Below are 16,151 nucleotides of genomic sequence, written 5' to 3' on the forward strand. Positions count from 1 at the left end.
TCGACCATCTGGCGGGGGGGGGGGAGTGGGGGACGGTTAATTCGGAAAAATTAGAAAAAATGAGGTGGTTTGAACTTACGAACGTGTGATCAGATCTTAATGAAATTTGATGTTTAGAAGCATACCGTGTCTCAGAGCTCTCGTTTTGAATTCCGACTGGATCTGGTGATATTGGAGGAGTTGGAGGGGGGAACTTAAAATCTTGGAAAACGCTTAGAGTGGAGGGATCGGGATGAAACTTGGTGGGAAAAATAAGCACAAGTCCTAGGTACGTGATTGACATAACTGGAATAGATTTGCTCTCTTTGGAGGACTTGGGGGGAGGGTTAATTCTGAAAAATTAGAAAAAATGAGGTATTTTTAACTTACGAAGGAGTGATCGGTTCAAAATGAAATTTCACATTTATAAGAACCTCGTAACTCAGATCTCTTATTTTAAATCCCGACTGGACCCAATGTCATTGGGGGGAGTTGGGGGGGGGGGGAGGAATCTTGAAAAACGCTTAAAGTGGAGATATCAGGATGAAACTTGATGGGAAGAATAAGCAGAAGTCCTAGATACGTGATTGACATAACTAGACTGAATCCGCTCTCTTGGGGGGGGGGGGTAGAGGGGGTGTTAATTCAGAAAAGTTAGAAAAATTGAGGTATTTTCAACTTACGAACATGTGATCAGATCTTAATCAAATTTGATATTTAGAAGAATATTGTGTCTCAGAGCTCTTATTTTAAATGCTGACCGGATCCGGTGACATTGGGGGAGTTGGAGGGGGGAACCTAAAATCTTGGAAAACGCTTAGAGTGAAGGGATCGGGATGAAACTTGGTGAGAAAAATAAGCACAAGTCCTAGGTACGTGATTGACATAACTGGAACGTATTTATTCTCTTTGGGAGAGTTGGGAGAAGGGTTAAATCTGAAAAATTAGAAAAATGAGGTATTTTAAACTTAAGAAAGGGTGACCGTTCGTGTGGTATTTTTAAATTTGATATTTAGAAGGAACTCATGTATCAGAGCTCTTCTTTTAAATCCCGACAAGATCTGGTGACATTGGGGGGGGGGAGTTGGAGGGGGAAACCGGAAATCTTGGAAAACGCTTAGAGTGAAGAGATCGAGATGAAACTTGGTGGGTAGAATAAGTAAATTTCGTAGATACGTGATCGACGTAATCGCACTGGATCCACTCTCTCTGGGGGAGTTAGGGGGGGTCAGTGCTTTGGCGAGTTCGGTGCTTCTGGGCGTGCTAGGACGATGAAAATTGGTAGGCGTGTCAGGGACTTGCACAAATTGACTTGATAAAGTCGTTTTCTCCGATTCGACCTGTTGGAGTGGCTGAAGGGAGAGGAAAAATTAGAAAAAATTAGGTATTTTTAACTTACGAGTGGATGATCGAATCTTAATGAATTTTGATATTTAGAAGGACTTCGTGTCTCAAAGCTCTTATTTTAAATCCTGGCCGGCATTAAGCCTCTGATTTTCCTTTTAAATTAATCTATTGATTCTTTGAATTTTGCTAGAGCTCATGCCATATGAGCTCTTGGCTCTTCCGACCTTGTCACAAGTGCCATATGAGCTCTTAGCTCTTGTTTAGATTAAGTTTAGTTTTTATTGTGAATTTGATCTGTAAATAGTAAGGTTTTTTCTACTTTTATTTTTGACTTCTCTAGATAAAGTCTAGAGAGAGCAAGATGGTAGAGTTTCTGGTATTGGAGAGAAGGTCTTATATTATGCAAGATATTTCCTGAAGGAAAGTAAGGTTTTGAGACCGTGGTACATACGCCCGACGGAGATTACACCTGTTTTACCTATCCTTGACTATAGCTGTGGCAAGCCTACAGCACGAATATGAGTGCGGGAAGAACTCATAGAACCTGTGGTCCCGTCACAGCTGCGTTACCATTCACTAGTGCCATCAGTAGTGGCTCTGGTGGTGCTCTGCCACATACACTGGTGGTGCTAGATACTTAAACTTGTTTCAGAGTACTTACATAAGTATGCAAACAATTTTCTGGGGGAGGGGGGTCTGCTGGGGGGATCTTCCACGGGGAAAGTTTCGTGGGGAGGAATATTTCCAGGAGAGGGGGGCTTTCTCTTAACCTACTCAGTTTTATAGGTGGAGATGTTCCCGGGGAAATAGTCAGCAGAGTTGCCATTTTTCTGTTGGGGGGGGGGGATTTCAGCTGGAAAAGCTCTCCATGGGGTAATTTTCCGTGGGAGATATTCTCCATGGGCGAATTGTCTGTCAGATTAACTTTCAAGGAGGGGGGGGGGGTATTTCCGGGAAAAAAATTTCTACGAAGGGGGATTTCTGGTATGATGTAAAAAATGATCAGAAATAAAATTGTTTTTAAATATAATTATGCTAAGGAGAATTTTTATTCGTAAAATTAATTTTATTAATTTAATAAGTATGCTAAGGAGAAGGCGGAGTCATGAGAAATATATGGGACTGATGTGTCCCAAAAATCTTTAACGGAGAAGATTGGAATTTTTCATACTGTATAATATTTATGCTGCGACTGGGGACTGAACATTTATGTTTTTGTTTTATGACTAGAGATAATCAAATATTTCTTATAATATAGATGTACTTAGTATGCTTCAATAAAAACTGACGAATTTGTTTTCTTACTTTTACAAGTATACTCTGTTTTGTTTAACCGCTTGGGGATCGAGTTGAAACTGCCATATTTTTTTTTTTTTTTAAGGGGTAAGAAGACTTACTCGGCTGATAGACTGTTTGGCTAGTAAGAAAATAAATTTGGAGATGTTATAAATTTTGGGACTACTCTATGAAAAAAAAAGTCTACATTTAGTTTGAAGTTCTGTCAAAATCTTATTCTTTTTAAATGGAATTTACTATGTGGGAATTCTTTAAATGACTTTTTCCAGGATTGTAACAAATGTATGAAGCAAGTAATGAGATGCTACAGTTTAAACCGAAGAGCTGCAAACCCCTTGCAATTTTATGTTACTTCTTTAATTGGACGACCAAAAGAAGTTCTTGATAAAAACAAAGGTTGCGAATTTTGGGATGTGAGTATTTCTTATAATTATTTTCTATTTTTTATTCTGTTCACAAACCAATCTTATGAAACTTAAAAAAGCAGGCCCAATGAAGTTTCGAATAAAGCTTTTACTTGTGTAAACAATTACTAGAGCTTTCTAGCGGCATATATTAATTTATCCTCACTCTAAAATACAACTGGAAGTAGATTGAAGAAAGGTTAAAAAAAAGAAACAATCGGACGAAAAAGAATGCATTCAACTAGCTCAAAAACATGGCACAAGACCAAGAAAATACTCAAACTTTAAAATTGCAGTCTCTGATAGCAGCCCCTCGTGTAGTAAACCCAACTTTGCCGTTATGTCTGAAGCGTTGAAGTTCTGCACAATATCTCTATTCTCATGCCTCGATGACAGATTCAGTAAAAATTTCAGGTGTCTACAAGATGCTGTACTGACCGCACAGATGAATTTTTGGCAGAACTTGGAACCAACCACATAAAGTAAGGCGGATTCGTCACAGTTGGTCGATTACAGTTTTACCAACTCTTTACGATTTACGATTTGTAATTCATGAAAATGTGTATTAAATTGGTAAACAAAGATTTTTCGATTTTGTAATTCTTCTTTTCTAGTGCAAAGGTGAAGTAGCGCCATAATATGCTTTAAGAAGCCCCACAGTGACTTTTTTGACTTGACCTTTTTTTTGTTCTTATTTCTCTTGACTGTGTGGAATCCCGAGATGCTGTTATGTGTTCGTGCATTCACCCTGATAAACTAATGCACTTGTTCTGAAATATGTTCTTAGTTCCTTCTGATGTAGAATAGCAATGCTGCGGGTCCGATCGAAGCGGAATCGGAGATGGAGTGATTATACCACTGATCAAATAGGGCTGGAGACAGATCGGACACGCGGTTCACCAAAGGGAACTTGAGACAGAGCGTTTGTTGTGTTTTTGGAAGGAGGTTGGAGACCCCCTTTGGCTGGAACTAGGAGGTTCGAGACATGTTATTCTTGTTTTTAAGTACGAAAGTTCACTTTTGTTAAGCAGAGTCAGAAGCTGATAGCGCTAAATCCGTTTATGCTGAATAATAAAAAAAGTGGTGTTAAGCATTCGAATGTCTATAAAAAAAAATCCGGACTTGTCAAAGTTTCTGATTTTACTTGGTTAAAATATTCAATAGCTTAATTTACAGCCTCTTTGATTTACCCCTTAAAAATAATGCTCGTACAGGCTAACTTGTTTCGGGAGGGGAAAGAAGGGCTAATATTGAGAAGTCTCAATATTTGCAGTCACATCGCAATCGCAGTACTAATAGTAATTCTAGCAGAAACAGTCACAGTTACTAGTTGTTGTATTCTTATGTGCAAGTAATCACAGTCGCAAGCAGTTGCAATCGTTGTTGCAAGGAGTTGGAAGTTGCCGTATTAGCAGTCGGTAATTACATTCAAAGTCGCAGTTTTTTATAGTAACAGTTGCTAGTATTTGCAGTCTTAAGTAGTCACAGGGGCAAGCAGTCATAGTCGCAAGTAGTTGTGGTCACAACATGTTGCAGTCACAAGTAGTTGCAATTGCAACTAGTCGCAGTCAAAAGTAGTAGCAGTCGCTATTGTAAGTGGCATTAGTCGTAGCCGCAGTCACAAGTAGTCGCAGTTGCAGAAGCAAGCAGTCACAGTCGCAGTTACGAGTAGTTGCACTCGCTAGTAGTTGCAATTACAGTCGCAGTGCCAATAGTAAGTAGTCTTAGTGGAAGTCAGAAGTAGTCACACCCGCAGATAGATGTAGTTGAAGTCACCGTGGCAGTAGCAATAGGTGAGGTCCTGAAAGTCTCAAGTTAATATTCTTATTAAATTTAAAATAAATTTAAAATTATTATTATTAAGGTAAACCTTTTTAATAACCTGGATGCACACAGTGTCTTTTGATTCAACATACTTCTTAACATTATCCAAAATTTTACCTTAATATCCTTAGATTTTCGCACGCAACCAGGATCAAACATTTCATAGTTTGTGATCTTTGCCCGGGATTGTTTGTGGCAGACATCCTCTTGGGTATGATTATTAAACCTTTTTAATATTTTGAGCAATAGTCACACCCGCAGATAGATGTAGTTGAAGTCACAGTGGCAGTAGCAATAGGTGAGGTCCTGAAAGTCTCAAGTTAATATTCTTATTAAATTTAAAATAAATTTAAAATTATTATTATTAAGGTAAACCTTTTTTAATAACCTGGATGCACACAGTGTCTTTTGATTCAACATACTTCTTAACATTATCCAAAATTTTACCTTAATATCCTTAGATTTTCACACGCAACCAGGATCAAACATTTCATAGTTTGTGATCTTTGCCCGGGATTGTTTGTGGCAGACATCCTCTTGGGTATGGTTATTAAACCTTTTTAATATTTTGAGCAATGTGGCTTTTCAAAATTTCTATCAGTGTCGAGGGCGTGGGGGGAGGTATTTGAAAAGGTCAAAGGGGCTGGTTGCCTTCCGATCACTCTCCAATATACCCCAAACATGCCTTGAAAGTTTCAACCTAATACCCTCATTCGTTTCCTAGATATTGCTAATATGCCCTTTTAACAATCATTTTGCATATAGTGTGTTTTGATTTTGTTCGACATACTCCTAGACATTTCTCGGAAGTTTTACTTGAACACCACATGGTTTTTCGGAGATCCAGGATGAAATGTGCCCCTATTTTCCTCTATTGAACTTTATATGTAAACAATGGGCAGTTTGCATAAGTTACAACCCTTGCGCCAGGGGGTTCGGGATGTAATATTATTCCCTGAGACATAGTTTTTTGAACAAAATAACTATTTCCAAACTTTTAATCTGATGTCTTTTGGGGGAGGAAAGCTAAAAAGAGCACAAGCGGGAATGTTTTCCCTTCAGTTACTTTTGAAAAAGGGCACTAGAACCTTTAATTTTCAATGTAATGAGTCCCCTCTAAAGTTTTTACGACTACCCTTTCCGCATGAAGTGGCTCTGAAAAAAAATTAATAGTAGAGTGTAACTTATGGCTCTTTGCTATAGGCAAGTCCAGAGCATTGGCTCTGATCAATTACCATCTGTATTCTTTGTATAGTTTTGCCCTTTATGTTAAATTTTGTACCCTCGTATCCTATTTCAAAGTCTCTGTATTCCTGCATATCTTTCTTCTGTAGTTGAAACACTAAGAAACTTAATTTACATATATTTTTCTGGATGTTTGTACATGTTGCGTACCTGAAACTTTTCTTTGTGGTACCGTATTTTCAATTTTAAAGAAGAGAAGATCATCTTTAGATTTCCCCTCTTACCGACCATTTACGGTCTCCTTCACTTTAAGTGAAGTTTTTGAACATGTACTTTAGCACTCTGTGACTAATATCGCATATGAGACAGACCGGCCTGGAGTAGTTAGAAATCATTCGAATCGTGTATTATCTTCTTTGCTTCTTGAAAATTTTTCTAAGGGAAAGGGTGTTTAAGTATGTGCTTCAAATCTATCAAAAGCATTTGATAGCATATGTCATAGTCAGCTTTTCCCTGTTCTTTATGTTAACGGTGTTGGCCTTTTGGTTATGATACTTCTTCATTATTGGTATTCTAATTCTTTTCTTCAACAGAAATCGGTGCCAATAAATATTATTCAAATGGAAAGAGGTTTAAGAGAAAAGAGGTGGAGTTTTATCTCTTGCCTTAGTTAAAATATGTATTTCGGGGTTCTAACTAAGATTTCAGCTATTTATCTATCGTATTTTTCTGATGTATCAGTTCTTGCCTCTGCTGATGAGTTGCTTCTTATAAGCCGTACTAGTACTGGTACAGTTTCCCTCGGTACTACTTCTTTCTCGGATGTTAGCTTTTCTCTTACCGTATAAAAATGGGAACTTCTTTCTTATAACCAAGTATATAGTTCTTCACTTCTGTACAATGGTTTTATTTATCCAGTTAATCCTAACTGCCTAATTAGGTTCTTTCAGTTGTGAGTTCTTTTTTCTCATTTCTTTATCTTCCTCCTTTTGTGAGTTTTTCACCATTTTCTCCGTTTTTATATTGTCTTTCTGAGTTACACTACAAGTATTTGGTACGTGTTTCTTACCTGCTTTTTCTATCTGCGTCTGTATTTTTATGTGTTTTTTCTATGTGTTACTTCACGCATTATACTAATGAATAGTGTATTTAAAAAATAAATAGTAATAATGATAAGGATAATGAGCAGAACATTGTATGAGATTTCTTCGTGCTTTACTTGACGTTGTTCTTTGATTTGAGAATGGGGGGGGGGTACTTTTAAAAAATAGTAATTTTTTCAATTTCTGATTTATTTAAAATTTTGCTCACAAGCTACGATTTGGTAATAAACTTGTGATGTATTGCTATGGAAAAAGCTACTAGAATGGGGATACCTGGTACATTAACCATTGAATTGAATACAGCTTGAATACAGCCCCTAGAATGGGGATAGAAAAGCCACTAGAAAAGCCTTAGAATCAGTAGTCCTCATTTTGAAAATTACGCGACATATTTGATTTTATTTATAGTGGATATTTCTTGCCTTAATTTTTTGTTTTTATAATGCCAAAACAAAACAACTATTTTGGTCAAAAAACCAACTAAGAGTCGTTTCTACATAAAGTTCGATTAAGAATAATTTTTATTCGCAATATTTTGATATATTTAAGGAGGTTTCTGGGGTTATCTAGCACATTTTTCACAATCATTGTCATTTCAGGTAAATTACAGAGAAGAAAATTACCTTTCCACTTTCAATAAAAGTGACATTGTCTACTTAAGTAGTGAATCTGAAAATATCATTAAAGATCTTGATGATACCAAAGTCTACGTTATTGGTGGATTAGTTGATCATAATCTTCATAAGGTATTGTTTCCTATTTCTTACAAAGTTAAAGCTTTTTTCTAATATTCATTGCAGAATGCACAAGATATTTGAAATTCGAGAAAAATAGACCAATGTGATGCAAATATAAAAATGCTATTGAAGATCATAAAAATATCGAAACCATTGAAGAAGGCCGGGCAAATACCCCACCCTTTGAATTTCCTCCTGGCTTATCATAAGTTTTATCTTTAAACTGTCCTAAAAAAAAATATTGACTGTGACTTTAGTCACCTATTAATAGCATTTTGATTTTTTGTCATTAGAAAGGATTCTTTAAAAATGTGTTCTTTCTATTCTTAAAGCTGAGACCACATAAATTGCCGGTTCAAAAATAGAATGTGGCCTGAATACATTAATAGTTGTAGGAAAAGTGAACTTAAAACCTCAGAGCCCAAACGGAAGTTTCCCTAAAACTATAATATAAGAGAAATTAACTAAAACCTTATTTTAGAAATGAGATCTACACTCTTCGACCGAGTTCAGTTTCATTTACAACAAGAAGTTTAAATCGTCATCCAGTTTGCATCGCAGTGATTAAACTGCATCATTTAAACTACTTTCAATGTTAAACGAAATTTTGTCACTGTTCTGGCATGATTCAAATTTTTTCTGTACATTCTAACATTCATAGTCCAACTTGATAAGTGGCACTGGGGGTAATGATTCTTAAAAGATAAACATCCTTTGAAGGAAACAAATCCTGATAAGGAGTCAAAAGGGAGTTGCTCGTCCTCCTCCTCTCTCAAAATATATGTGTCTGTTTGGTATTTAGCAATAGCAGATGGGCAAAAAGTCAATGAATTTGGTTGAAGATATTGCTAAACAACTTATTTAAACTATTGGGATAAAAAATTTATCAATTGGGGTCTGCCTCGCTCGTCTGTCCAAAATCAAGTGACATTATGTGAATTTTTTTTTAAGTTTGACAATGCTAAAATTGTATTGCAAGTGAAGCATCGCTATGCACTTGATCTCTTTAGTAGATAAAATTGTTTATGTAAAAAAATATCGTAAGATAAAATTTAAATAAAATGATTTGAACTCCAGCAAAATAAATAAACATTTTCTGTTATTTTATGCTATACTTTGTTGAATTGGGTAGTTAAGACTGAAGGTTGATCACAAACTATTGAAGGTTTGGAAGTGTGACTGGATACGGTTCGATCTTATCCAGAGTGATAGTACGATTGATCTTGTTTTTCAAATACATTGCTTTAGAATAATCATGGGAACAAAACTTGGCGATGATTTGTCAGATGTGACTTTTTATCAACATGGTGGAACAACCTCTGTCAGGTCTAAAGAATAGCTTACATAGCTTGGACGCATTTCTCGAAATGATAATGACTGAATACCTGGAACATCTCTCATGTATTCTTCATAAAGGGGTAAAAAAAATAAAGGTCTGGACTTCTTTCGTCAGCGTAGAACATGGTTATCCCATCTTCAAAATGAAATATCTGCAATTGGGCGTAAAATCTTGGGATGGGCACCCAATTGCATGCCCAAAAAATTGGGCGTGCAATTGGGGATTTTTTGGGAATCGACCAAAAAACGTAGAAGCTTCACAGAGGCTTAGATGGATGTGTGCTCACCCCTGGGTTGGACTAGTGATGTGACAAGTTCGTAGCAACAGAATTACATAGTTGCCATGACATAGGTTACTGATGCCCGAGTTTCATGTTAGCTAGAATCAATTAACTATGAAGAGAGAGTTTTAGTTTCTTGTTACCTTTTTTGGGGCCAAGAACCTGATTTTCTTCAAGTACAATAATCCATGGAGTGTTGTATAATAATCTGTTTTGAAAAGGCTTTTTCCACTCAGGGTTTAACTCACCGACTTGCCATCGAAGCTGGAATAGCCCATGCAAAATTACCTTTAGATGAGTTCATTGATATGAAGACACGTAAAGTCCTCACGATTGATCAAGGTATGTGTTTAGAAGTAGAATTGCTATTCTAATATTTTCCTATCAAACTGACGTTTTTAGGTACTTCTAATTTTTAACTTTGCGCTCATAAATTTAAAATTAAGAAACCTTTTTCAGTTCAGGCTTTTAACAGGAATCTAAGCATTGAAAATTAGCAGTAAAAATGGATGGATACATATTTAGTCGGCTTTGGGACATTCTAAGAGAAAAAGAAGACAAGCCTACTGGGTTGAAAAAACTTGTCTAATTTTCCTGTCATTTCAGTTAATTTGTATTTATAATCTCCCAAGTCTTTGACAACGCTCTTTTTTTGGTTTTGTTCCGTAGAAACTTTCTGGAGTCAAATAGGCTCGTTCATTTACAGGGAAGTAACACCTCTCCCAAAAGTGATGTAAAGATTCTATCAAAATAAAGTTTATCTTAACGATACATGGCGGTTGGTAAATTTAAAAGGCTTTCTGCCAAAATTTAGGATTCCATAAAATCATCATTAGCTCAAGCGACAATCCATCTTATTTTTCTTTGTTTTAGAAACAAATACCAGGTTTAGTAATTACCTTACGTGCTAATAAAGTTAGATATATCTTACGGTGCACTGGTTGATGGCTTCCTTGAGTCGATCATTATTAAAATTCAGATGTTGTAAATATACCCTATTAACCCATAAAATGAACCTAGATTCTCTGAACCTCTAATATACCTCTGCAATAGTAAGTTAATTTTTTCAAATCATCCAGAAACTTGTAAGGAAGAAATTAAGTAATTACTAGTCAAACTGTTTTATCCGGAAATTTTCAAGCTTTACTTAGAAATACTCATAAAGGGAAAAATGTCCCACCAACAAAAATTGATGAACTAACTCCCATTTCTCAGCAAAGACACTAATATTTACCGAGAAATCAATTTTGACCGTTTTAACCTACAAAATTGTAAAATCAGTCTTTTCCTGCGCATCATAGAGATTGGGCAATTCTACAAACTGTCTACAATGTTTGGTCACGTGACAATTTCTAAATACAAGAGGGCTTTGGGATGCTCTCATCAAATGCACTCACTGGTCCCCACAGAGATAATCTACGGAATTTTATATATAACGTGCGTATAGACTTTTATAGTCTGGCGAAAATTGTTAATATACAAACTAAACTACGTAAGCATTAAATATACTAACTCACGCAATGCAATACCTGAAAAACATAGTCCAGATAGAAAAGACTATTGTGCTTTTCATCCCACCCCTTTTACCCTGTAGTAGCACAGTGGATCATTCCTCTGATTTGCAACACAGGACCCAAGGATCTGTTCCCGTTACCGCAAAGTTGGGTGCCAGGCTTGCTACTTGTCCCTGTAAAAAAAAGACCCAGCAACTAGAACATACTTTACCGCTTCGCTTTAAAAAAAAAAATCTCCTAACCAACATGTGCTTGTTGTTTCCAAACAAAAAGGCCCTGTAGAAGTTTACCCTTTCCCCTCGAGGCTGAAGAAACTAAATCATTGACGACATTGTGATGAAATAAACTACAAAAAAAAAACCTTTTAACCCAAACAAAAACTGATTTCTCATTGTTCCTTGTCAACCCAAAACGTCACCAACCAATTAAATGGCTAGAAACTAATATTGATAACTTCGGTGCATTGTTTATTTTCAAGAAACTTGTCATACCTTACAGAATAACTTTAATTTTCTTGTTTGCATTATGTCCAGAAAGGATAGTCTACGAAAGGAAAAGGTGCTGGTGTAAAAAAAAAAAAAAAAAAAAAAAAAAAGAAGACACATCCAAAATTATCATCAATTATGCCAAAAAACAATTGCAAGAATAATTTTGTTGAAACTATAGGGTATGCTGTAAAACTTTCATCGGCTTATTAGCAACATATGTTGCAAAAACCAACTGATAGCCCAGTACGTCACGAAATTAAATTTATTGGTTAATCATGTTATACTATATCATCAGTCCTAATAATTTTGCCGTGTTGTATTTTTAAAAGCTAACCTTCGGTCCAGCAACAGATTTGTTCACTATTCAGCAACATCGATTTGGTCAAATCTCTCTTTTTTCTTGTCATTTAAAACATACAGCTTAAAGAGATTTTTAAATCCACTGACCTGGTTCCTATCAAGTAGTCACGATAAGAAGCGTCCTTCCTGGGTAAAATTCTCCTATGCAGATAGAGGGTTCCCTAGTTCTGCCGTGAAGAAGTCAGTTTTCTCTGAGACTTCTTTATTATTCTCTCTCCTCAGAAAAGGAAAGCCCAAAGACGAGCCAATATCACTATGATACCTCGTGTCCTAGGCAAAAAGACCTCTGTTTTCTTTAGTTCGTTGAAATTAATTTTTCGGATTCACGTTGGAAAATTGGAATAAGGAAGCAACGTTCATCTACAGATCCATTCATGTGTCTCACTGATACCATTAAGGCAAATTTTGTAATGATGGCTCTTATTGATGTCTTTGCAGCTTTCGAGGAGGTTTTTGGCAATGTGTTCTATCTCTTCCTTCTTATGAGACCAGCCAAAAAAAAGTTTCTTCTCAGCTCTGGTAAATTTCATAATAAGCTCACAATCGGTTTTTGGTTGTTCGGGTTGGTTCTGGAACTTCTTCAGAAACCAAAGCCTCTAAGAGAGTGGCACAGGAAACTGCCCATAGTTAAGTCTTATTTTCTTATATCTGAGGGACATGGACATTCCCATCCCGGAATAATCAGTATGCAGCTGACATTTTTGTTTGTTCTAAGGTGCATGGTCTATGGTGCATGATGTTTTCTATTTAAATTCTAACAAATATTCCACATTTTCCAGAAGCTCTCACTAGGTCTTCCCTTCCTGTAGATCCTGCCTAATCATCTATGCTACAATTCCAAAAAATGTCATGCAAATCTGACCTTAAAAATTATTTCTTACTCCAAAGTTACTCAAAGTATTACCCCGGAAATTTAAATACCAAAAAGTTAGTTTCACCATTCTCATAGTTCATACTTTATCGATGAACCTTTCAGTAAAATGACAATTTTTCATGCAGTTCTTTGGGATATCGTTTCGTTAAAGTCTAAGGGAATCAAACAATTCGTGCTAACTGTAGTAAGGACCGACCCGGCTCAATAGTAAACGAAACTCTAAAAAACGGATGCTGTACGAAATGTCTGCTGAGAATAGAATAAAGTGAATTTAAACAAAACCTGTATATTTTCTCATAATTTAGAAATTTGTGGGACGTATAGGCAGTACCAACCCATTCTCTTTTTCAATTTTTATCAGTTTTAAGATGTGGCACTAGGAGACCAAGCTTTGCTTTTGAATGGAGTTATATACATAAGAACGATATTCAGTGTAACCCCTCTAGCCAAGGACTAGCACTTGTATTTATGATTGTTTAATGTGTGTTTTTTTTGTAATGTATTGTCATGTTTTAGATTCACCAAGTAGCGTGTTTGTTAAATAGTTACTTTTTCACTACCACTTGAATAGCACCTACTTCAATAGTATCCCCTCTTACGACCCCCCCCCCCAATAAAAAATACTTTAGCTACCCCCTGAAAACAAGTAAAATATGTTGTGAACTTTTGAAATAATAAACAGGTGCTTTTGTTCCATTTTTGACTTTATTAAAAGGTAGTTCCATTTTATATCGGCCTTATGAAATTCCCCTATCCAATAAAAGTACATGGCATGAATTTATTTGTCGGCATTTTTCTTAGATGGATTGTTTACATTAGAAGATGCTGGCCATAAACGAGATAAGCGATCTCTACCTAATAATATACATTTATCCTTCAATTCTATTGTAATCGTCAGCGATTATATAATTTCACAAAGAAATTCTCTACTCTATGGCTATCAAACAGAGCAAAATAAATCTATGTAAGGTCTGAGTCGTCAGTTGTAAAGTCTAGCATCTCAAATTCATTCTTTGTCACGTAAATTAATTATAAATTGTTCAAAAATGACGACGATGTTGTCGAAAAAAGAGAGATTTTGCTTCCTTCCCTCAGTATTATTCTGAAATGCTTTTACCAAACAACCTCTAAGAGGTTAGGATTTCGCTTACAGAAAGTGAGAAAAAGGTCAAGTATACTCTGAATTTAAATTCTTTTAAACAAAATCACTTAAAAAGACTAAATAAAAAAATTGCACTAAAGTTGTTTCGTGTGTGAATCAGAGTATGGGGACGCATTTCTACAGGGGGAATTTTCAGGGGAGGGAGGATATGCCGGACAACGTATTTATGTCTAAAATTCCTCACCGAACGAAGCTTGGTCCCCTGGTACTTCAATCAGGCACAAAGTTGTTAGCATTGGTAAAGCAGCTAGTTTTTATACGTCAAATTCAAAGTAAATAAGATCGGGAACTTCTGTGCTTCAATTGGGGTTTTCAATTTTCAATTTTTCCGAATAGCAGGAGAAAAAACTGTATTTTCACTTTTTGTGGCATTTGGAGATAAAAGTGATATATATTTTCGTCTAATTACGAAAATATACACCTCTTTCTACCCTTGAACAGCTGTTTTTCTCAGACTAGATGTTTCAATTTTGGAAATATTTTAGTTTATGACATTCTGAGACGGATGGCAAATGGTGAACATTGGGGAGAAGCAATAGTGGCAGCTTTGCCTTCAAGAAAAGGAGCATTTGTGAAAGATGAAGAAAGCTGAGATTCATTATTCATATTTAATTTGTGCTAAACTATGTCGAGCTTTAGTCAGTATTTGTGTTTTAGGTTCAACAAAAATAAAAGAATGTCAATTGGGTGTTAATCTGCTTTATTCTAACTTTAGTGAAAGATAGAAAAAGGGAGTTTCGACTTACTCCCTCCATCCCGGCTTATTACTTCCTGGAAAATTCTCTCCAAATGTAAAATTGAGCAGCCAAAGAGAAATTAACACAAATTAAAATAAAGCAGAAAAGTGTATGATTATACATTTGCTATTATGAAAACAGGGCGATGGATCATTGTGTAGGTAGGCAGGGGTAAGGGCACCTGCACAATGGCCCTAGGACTTGCGGCTGAGAGTTTCAAATTGATCAGGAAAAAGTCTTTGTGGCTTATACCCAGCCTTTTAACACCTCTACTTTCCCACAGCAAAATGTTGATGATTTTTGACCAAAAAAAATAATCTTTGGAAGTACCATCCCACTGGACTCCCAAGATCAAATGCGCCCCCTCCCTTTTTCCACTACAAAATCCGTTATTGAAGCTGTTATTGTGATATGGCTTTGTCACCCTTTTGACAATCTATAAGATTTGATTTAGTTCAACATCTGCCTAAATATTCCTTGAAAGCATCACCTTAATACCCTTAGCTTGCGTAGTAGCAATAGTTGTAGTAGCAGTAGTAGCGTTAGTAGCAGTATGCAAATGGCACCTTTGTTTTTGTTTTCAACATCTCCTTCAACACACGATGATAGTTTCAACTTAATACCATCACGCAAATCTTATCTTCTGGTTGATTCAACATCCCCCACAACAAGCCTTGTAAGTTTTAATTTCACAAAAAAAAACTGTTCCTAAGAAATTGCCGACACACCCTTTTGACAACCTGCATAAAGACTTTGTGTTTTGATTCGGTTCACCTTCCCCCCTTAAAATTTCCTGAAAATTTCACCTTCACATCCTTAGTTGCAATAGTAGCCACAGTAGTTTTAGTGCTCAACTTAATGCAATTAGCCATTACTATGACATTGTTATTATGTCCTTTTGATAACCTGTATTTTCATATACTGCTTGAGATTTTACTCTTAATGCTCTTAGCCTTTCAAGAATTTGCAATAGAAATAGTTGTTGGAGCAATATTAATAGTAGTAGTAAAACTAGTAAATGTAGCAGTGGTAGTAGTATTAGTCGCAGTGTAGACATATTACCTCTTCGTCAATTGATCCTCCCACTTAAACTTTCTCTGAGAGTTCCAACTTAATACACAAATCTATTCTTAAAATGCGCTCTTTTGACAATCTAAATGCACATATTGTCTTCTGTTAGTTTGAGTTTGCCATCAATACTCTCTCAAATTTTACCTTTATAGACAGAGCCTCAGTAGTACTAGTATCATAATAGTTGCGGTGGTAGTAGGAGAAGTAGTTGCTGTGTTAGTATTGTATTAGTAGTAGTAACAACAGTAGTACCAGCAGTATTAATAGCGATAGTAGCATGTACATCTTGGCTTTTAATTAGTTGAACCTCCCTTTCATGATGCCTCGGAAATTTCACCTTGACACGGTAAGCCGTTCCAAAAACATTGCTGATGTGCGCTTTTGACGCCCTTTTCATCTTAATACCCTAAGGCTTACAAGTTGTTGTAATTGAAGTAGTTGTCGGAATACT

General features: G+C 36.0%; 1 protein-coding gene across 4 annotated transcripts in view; it reads left to right on the top strand.

The window, feature by feature from the left end:
• The window catches only part of LOC136033674 (tRNA methyltransferase 10 homolog A-like), a 47,363-nt gene extending 32,781 nt beyond the window's left edge, over positions 1–14,582 (top strand). For all 4 annotated transcript variants that reach the window (XM_065714507.1, XM_065714508.1, XM_065714506.1 and 1 more), the window contains 4 exons: positions 2,892–3,035; positions 7,738–7,884; positions 9,731–9,836; positions 14,378–14,582. In XM_065714507.1, coding sequence (XP_065570579.1) covers positions 2,892–3,035; positions 7,738–7,884; positions 9,731–9,836; positions 14,378–14,484 — 504 coding nt within the window. In that variant the 3' untranslated portion in view covers positions 14,485–14,582. The remainder of the gene's footprint in view (positions 1–2,891; positions 3,036–7,737; positions 7,885–9,730; positions 9,837–14,377) is intronic.
• The last annotated feature ends 1,569 nt before the right edge of the window (positions 14,583–16,151 follow it).

This window comes from Artemia franciscana, chromosome 12 (genome assembly GCF_032884065.1).
Source record: "Artemia franciscana chromosome 12, ASM3288406v1, whole genome shotgun sequence".
Classification (NCBI taxonomy): domain Eukaryota; kingdom Metazoa; phylum Arthropoda; class Branchiopoda; order Anostraca; family Artemiidae; genus Artemia; species Artemia franciscana.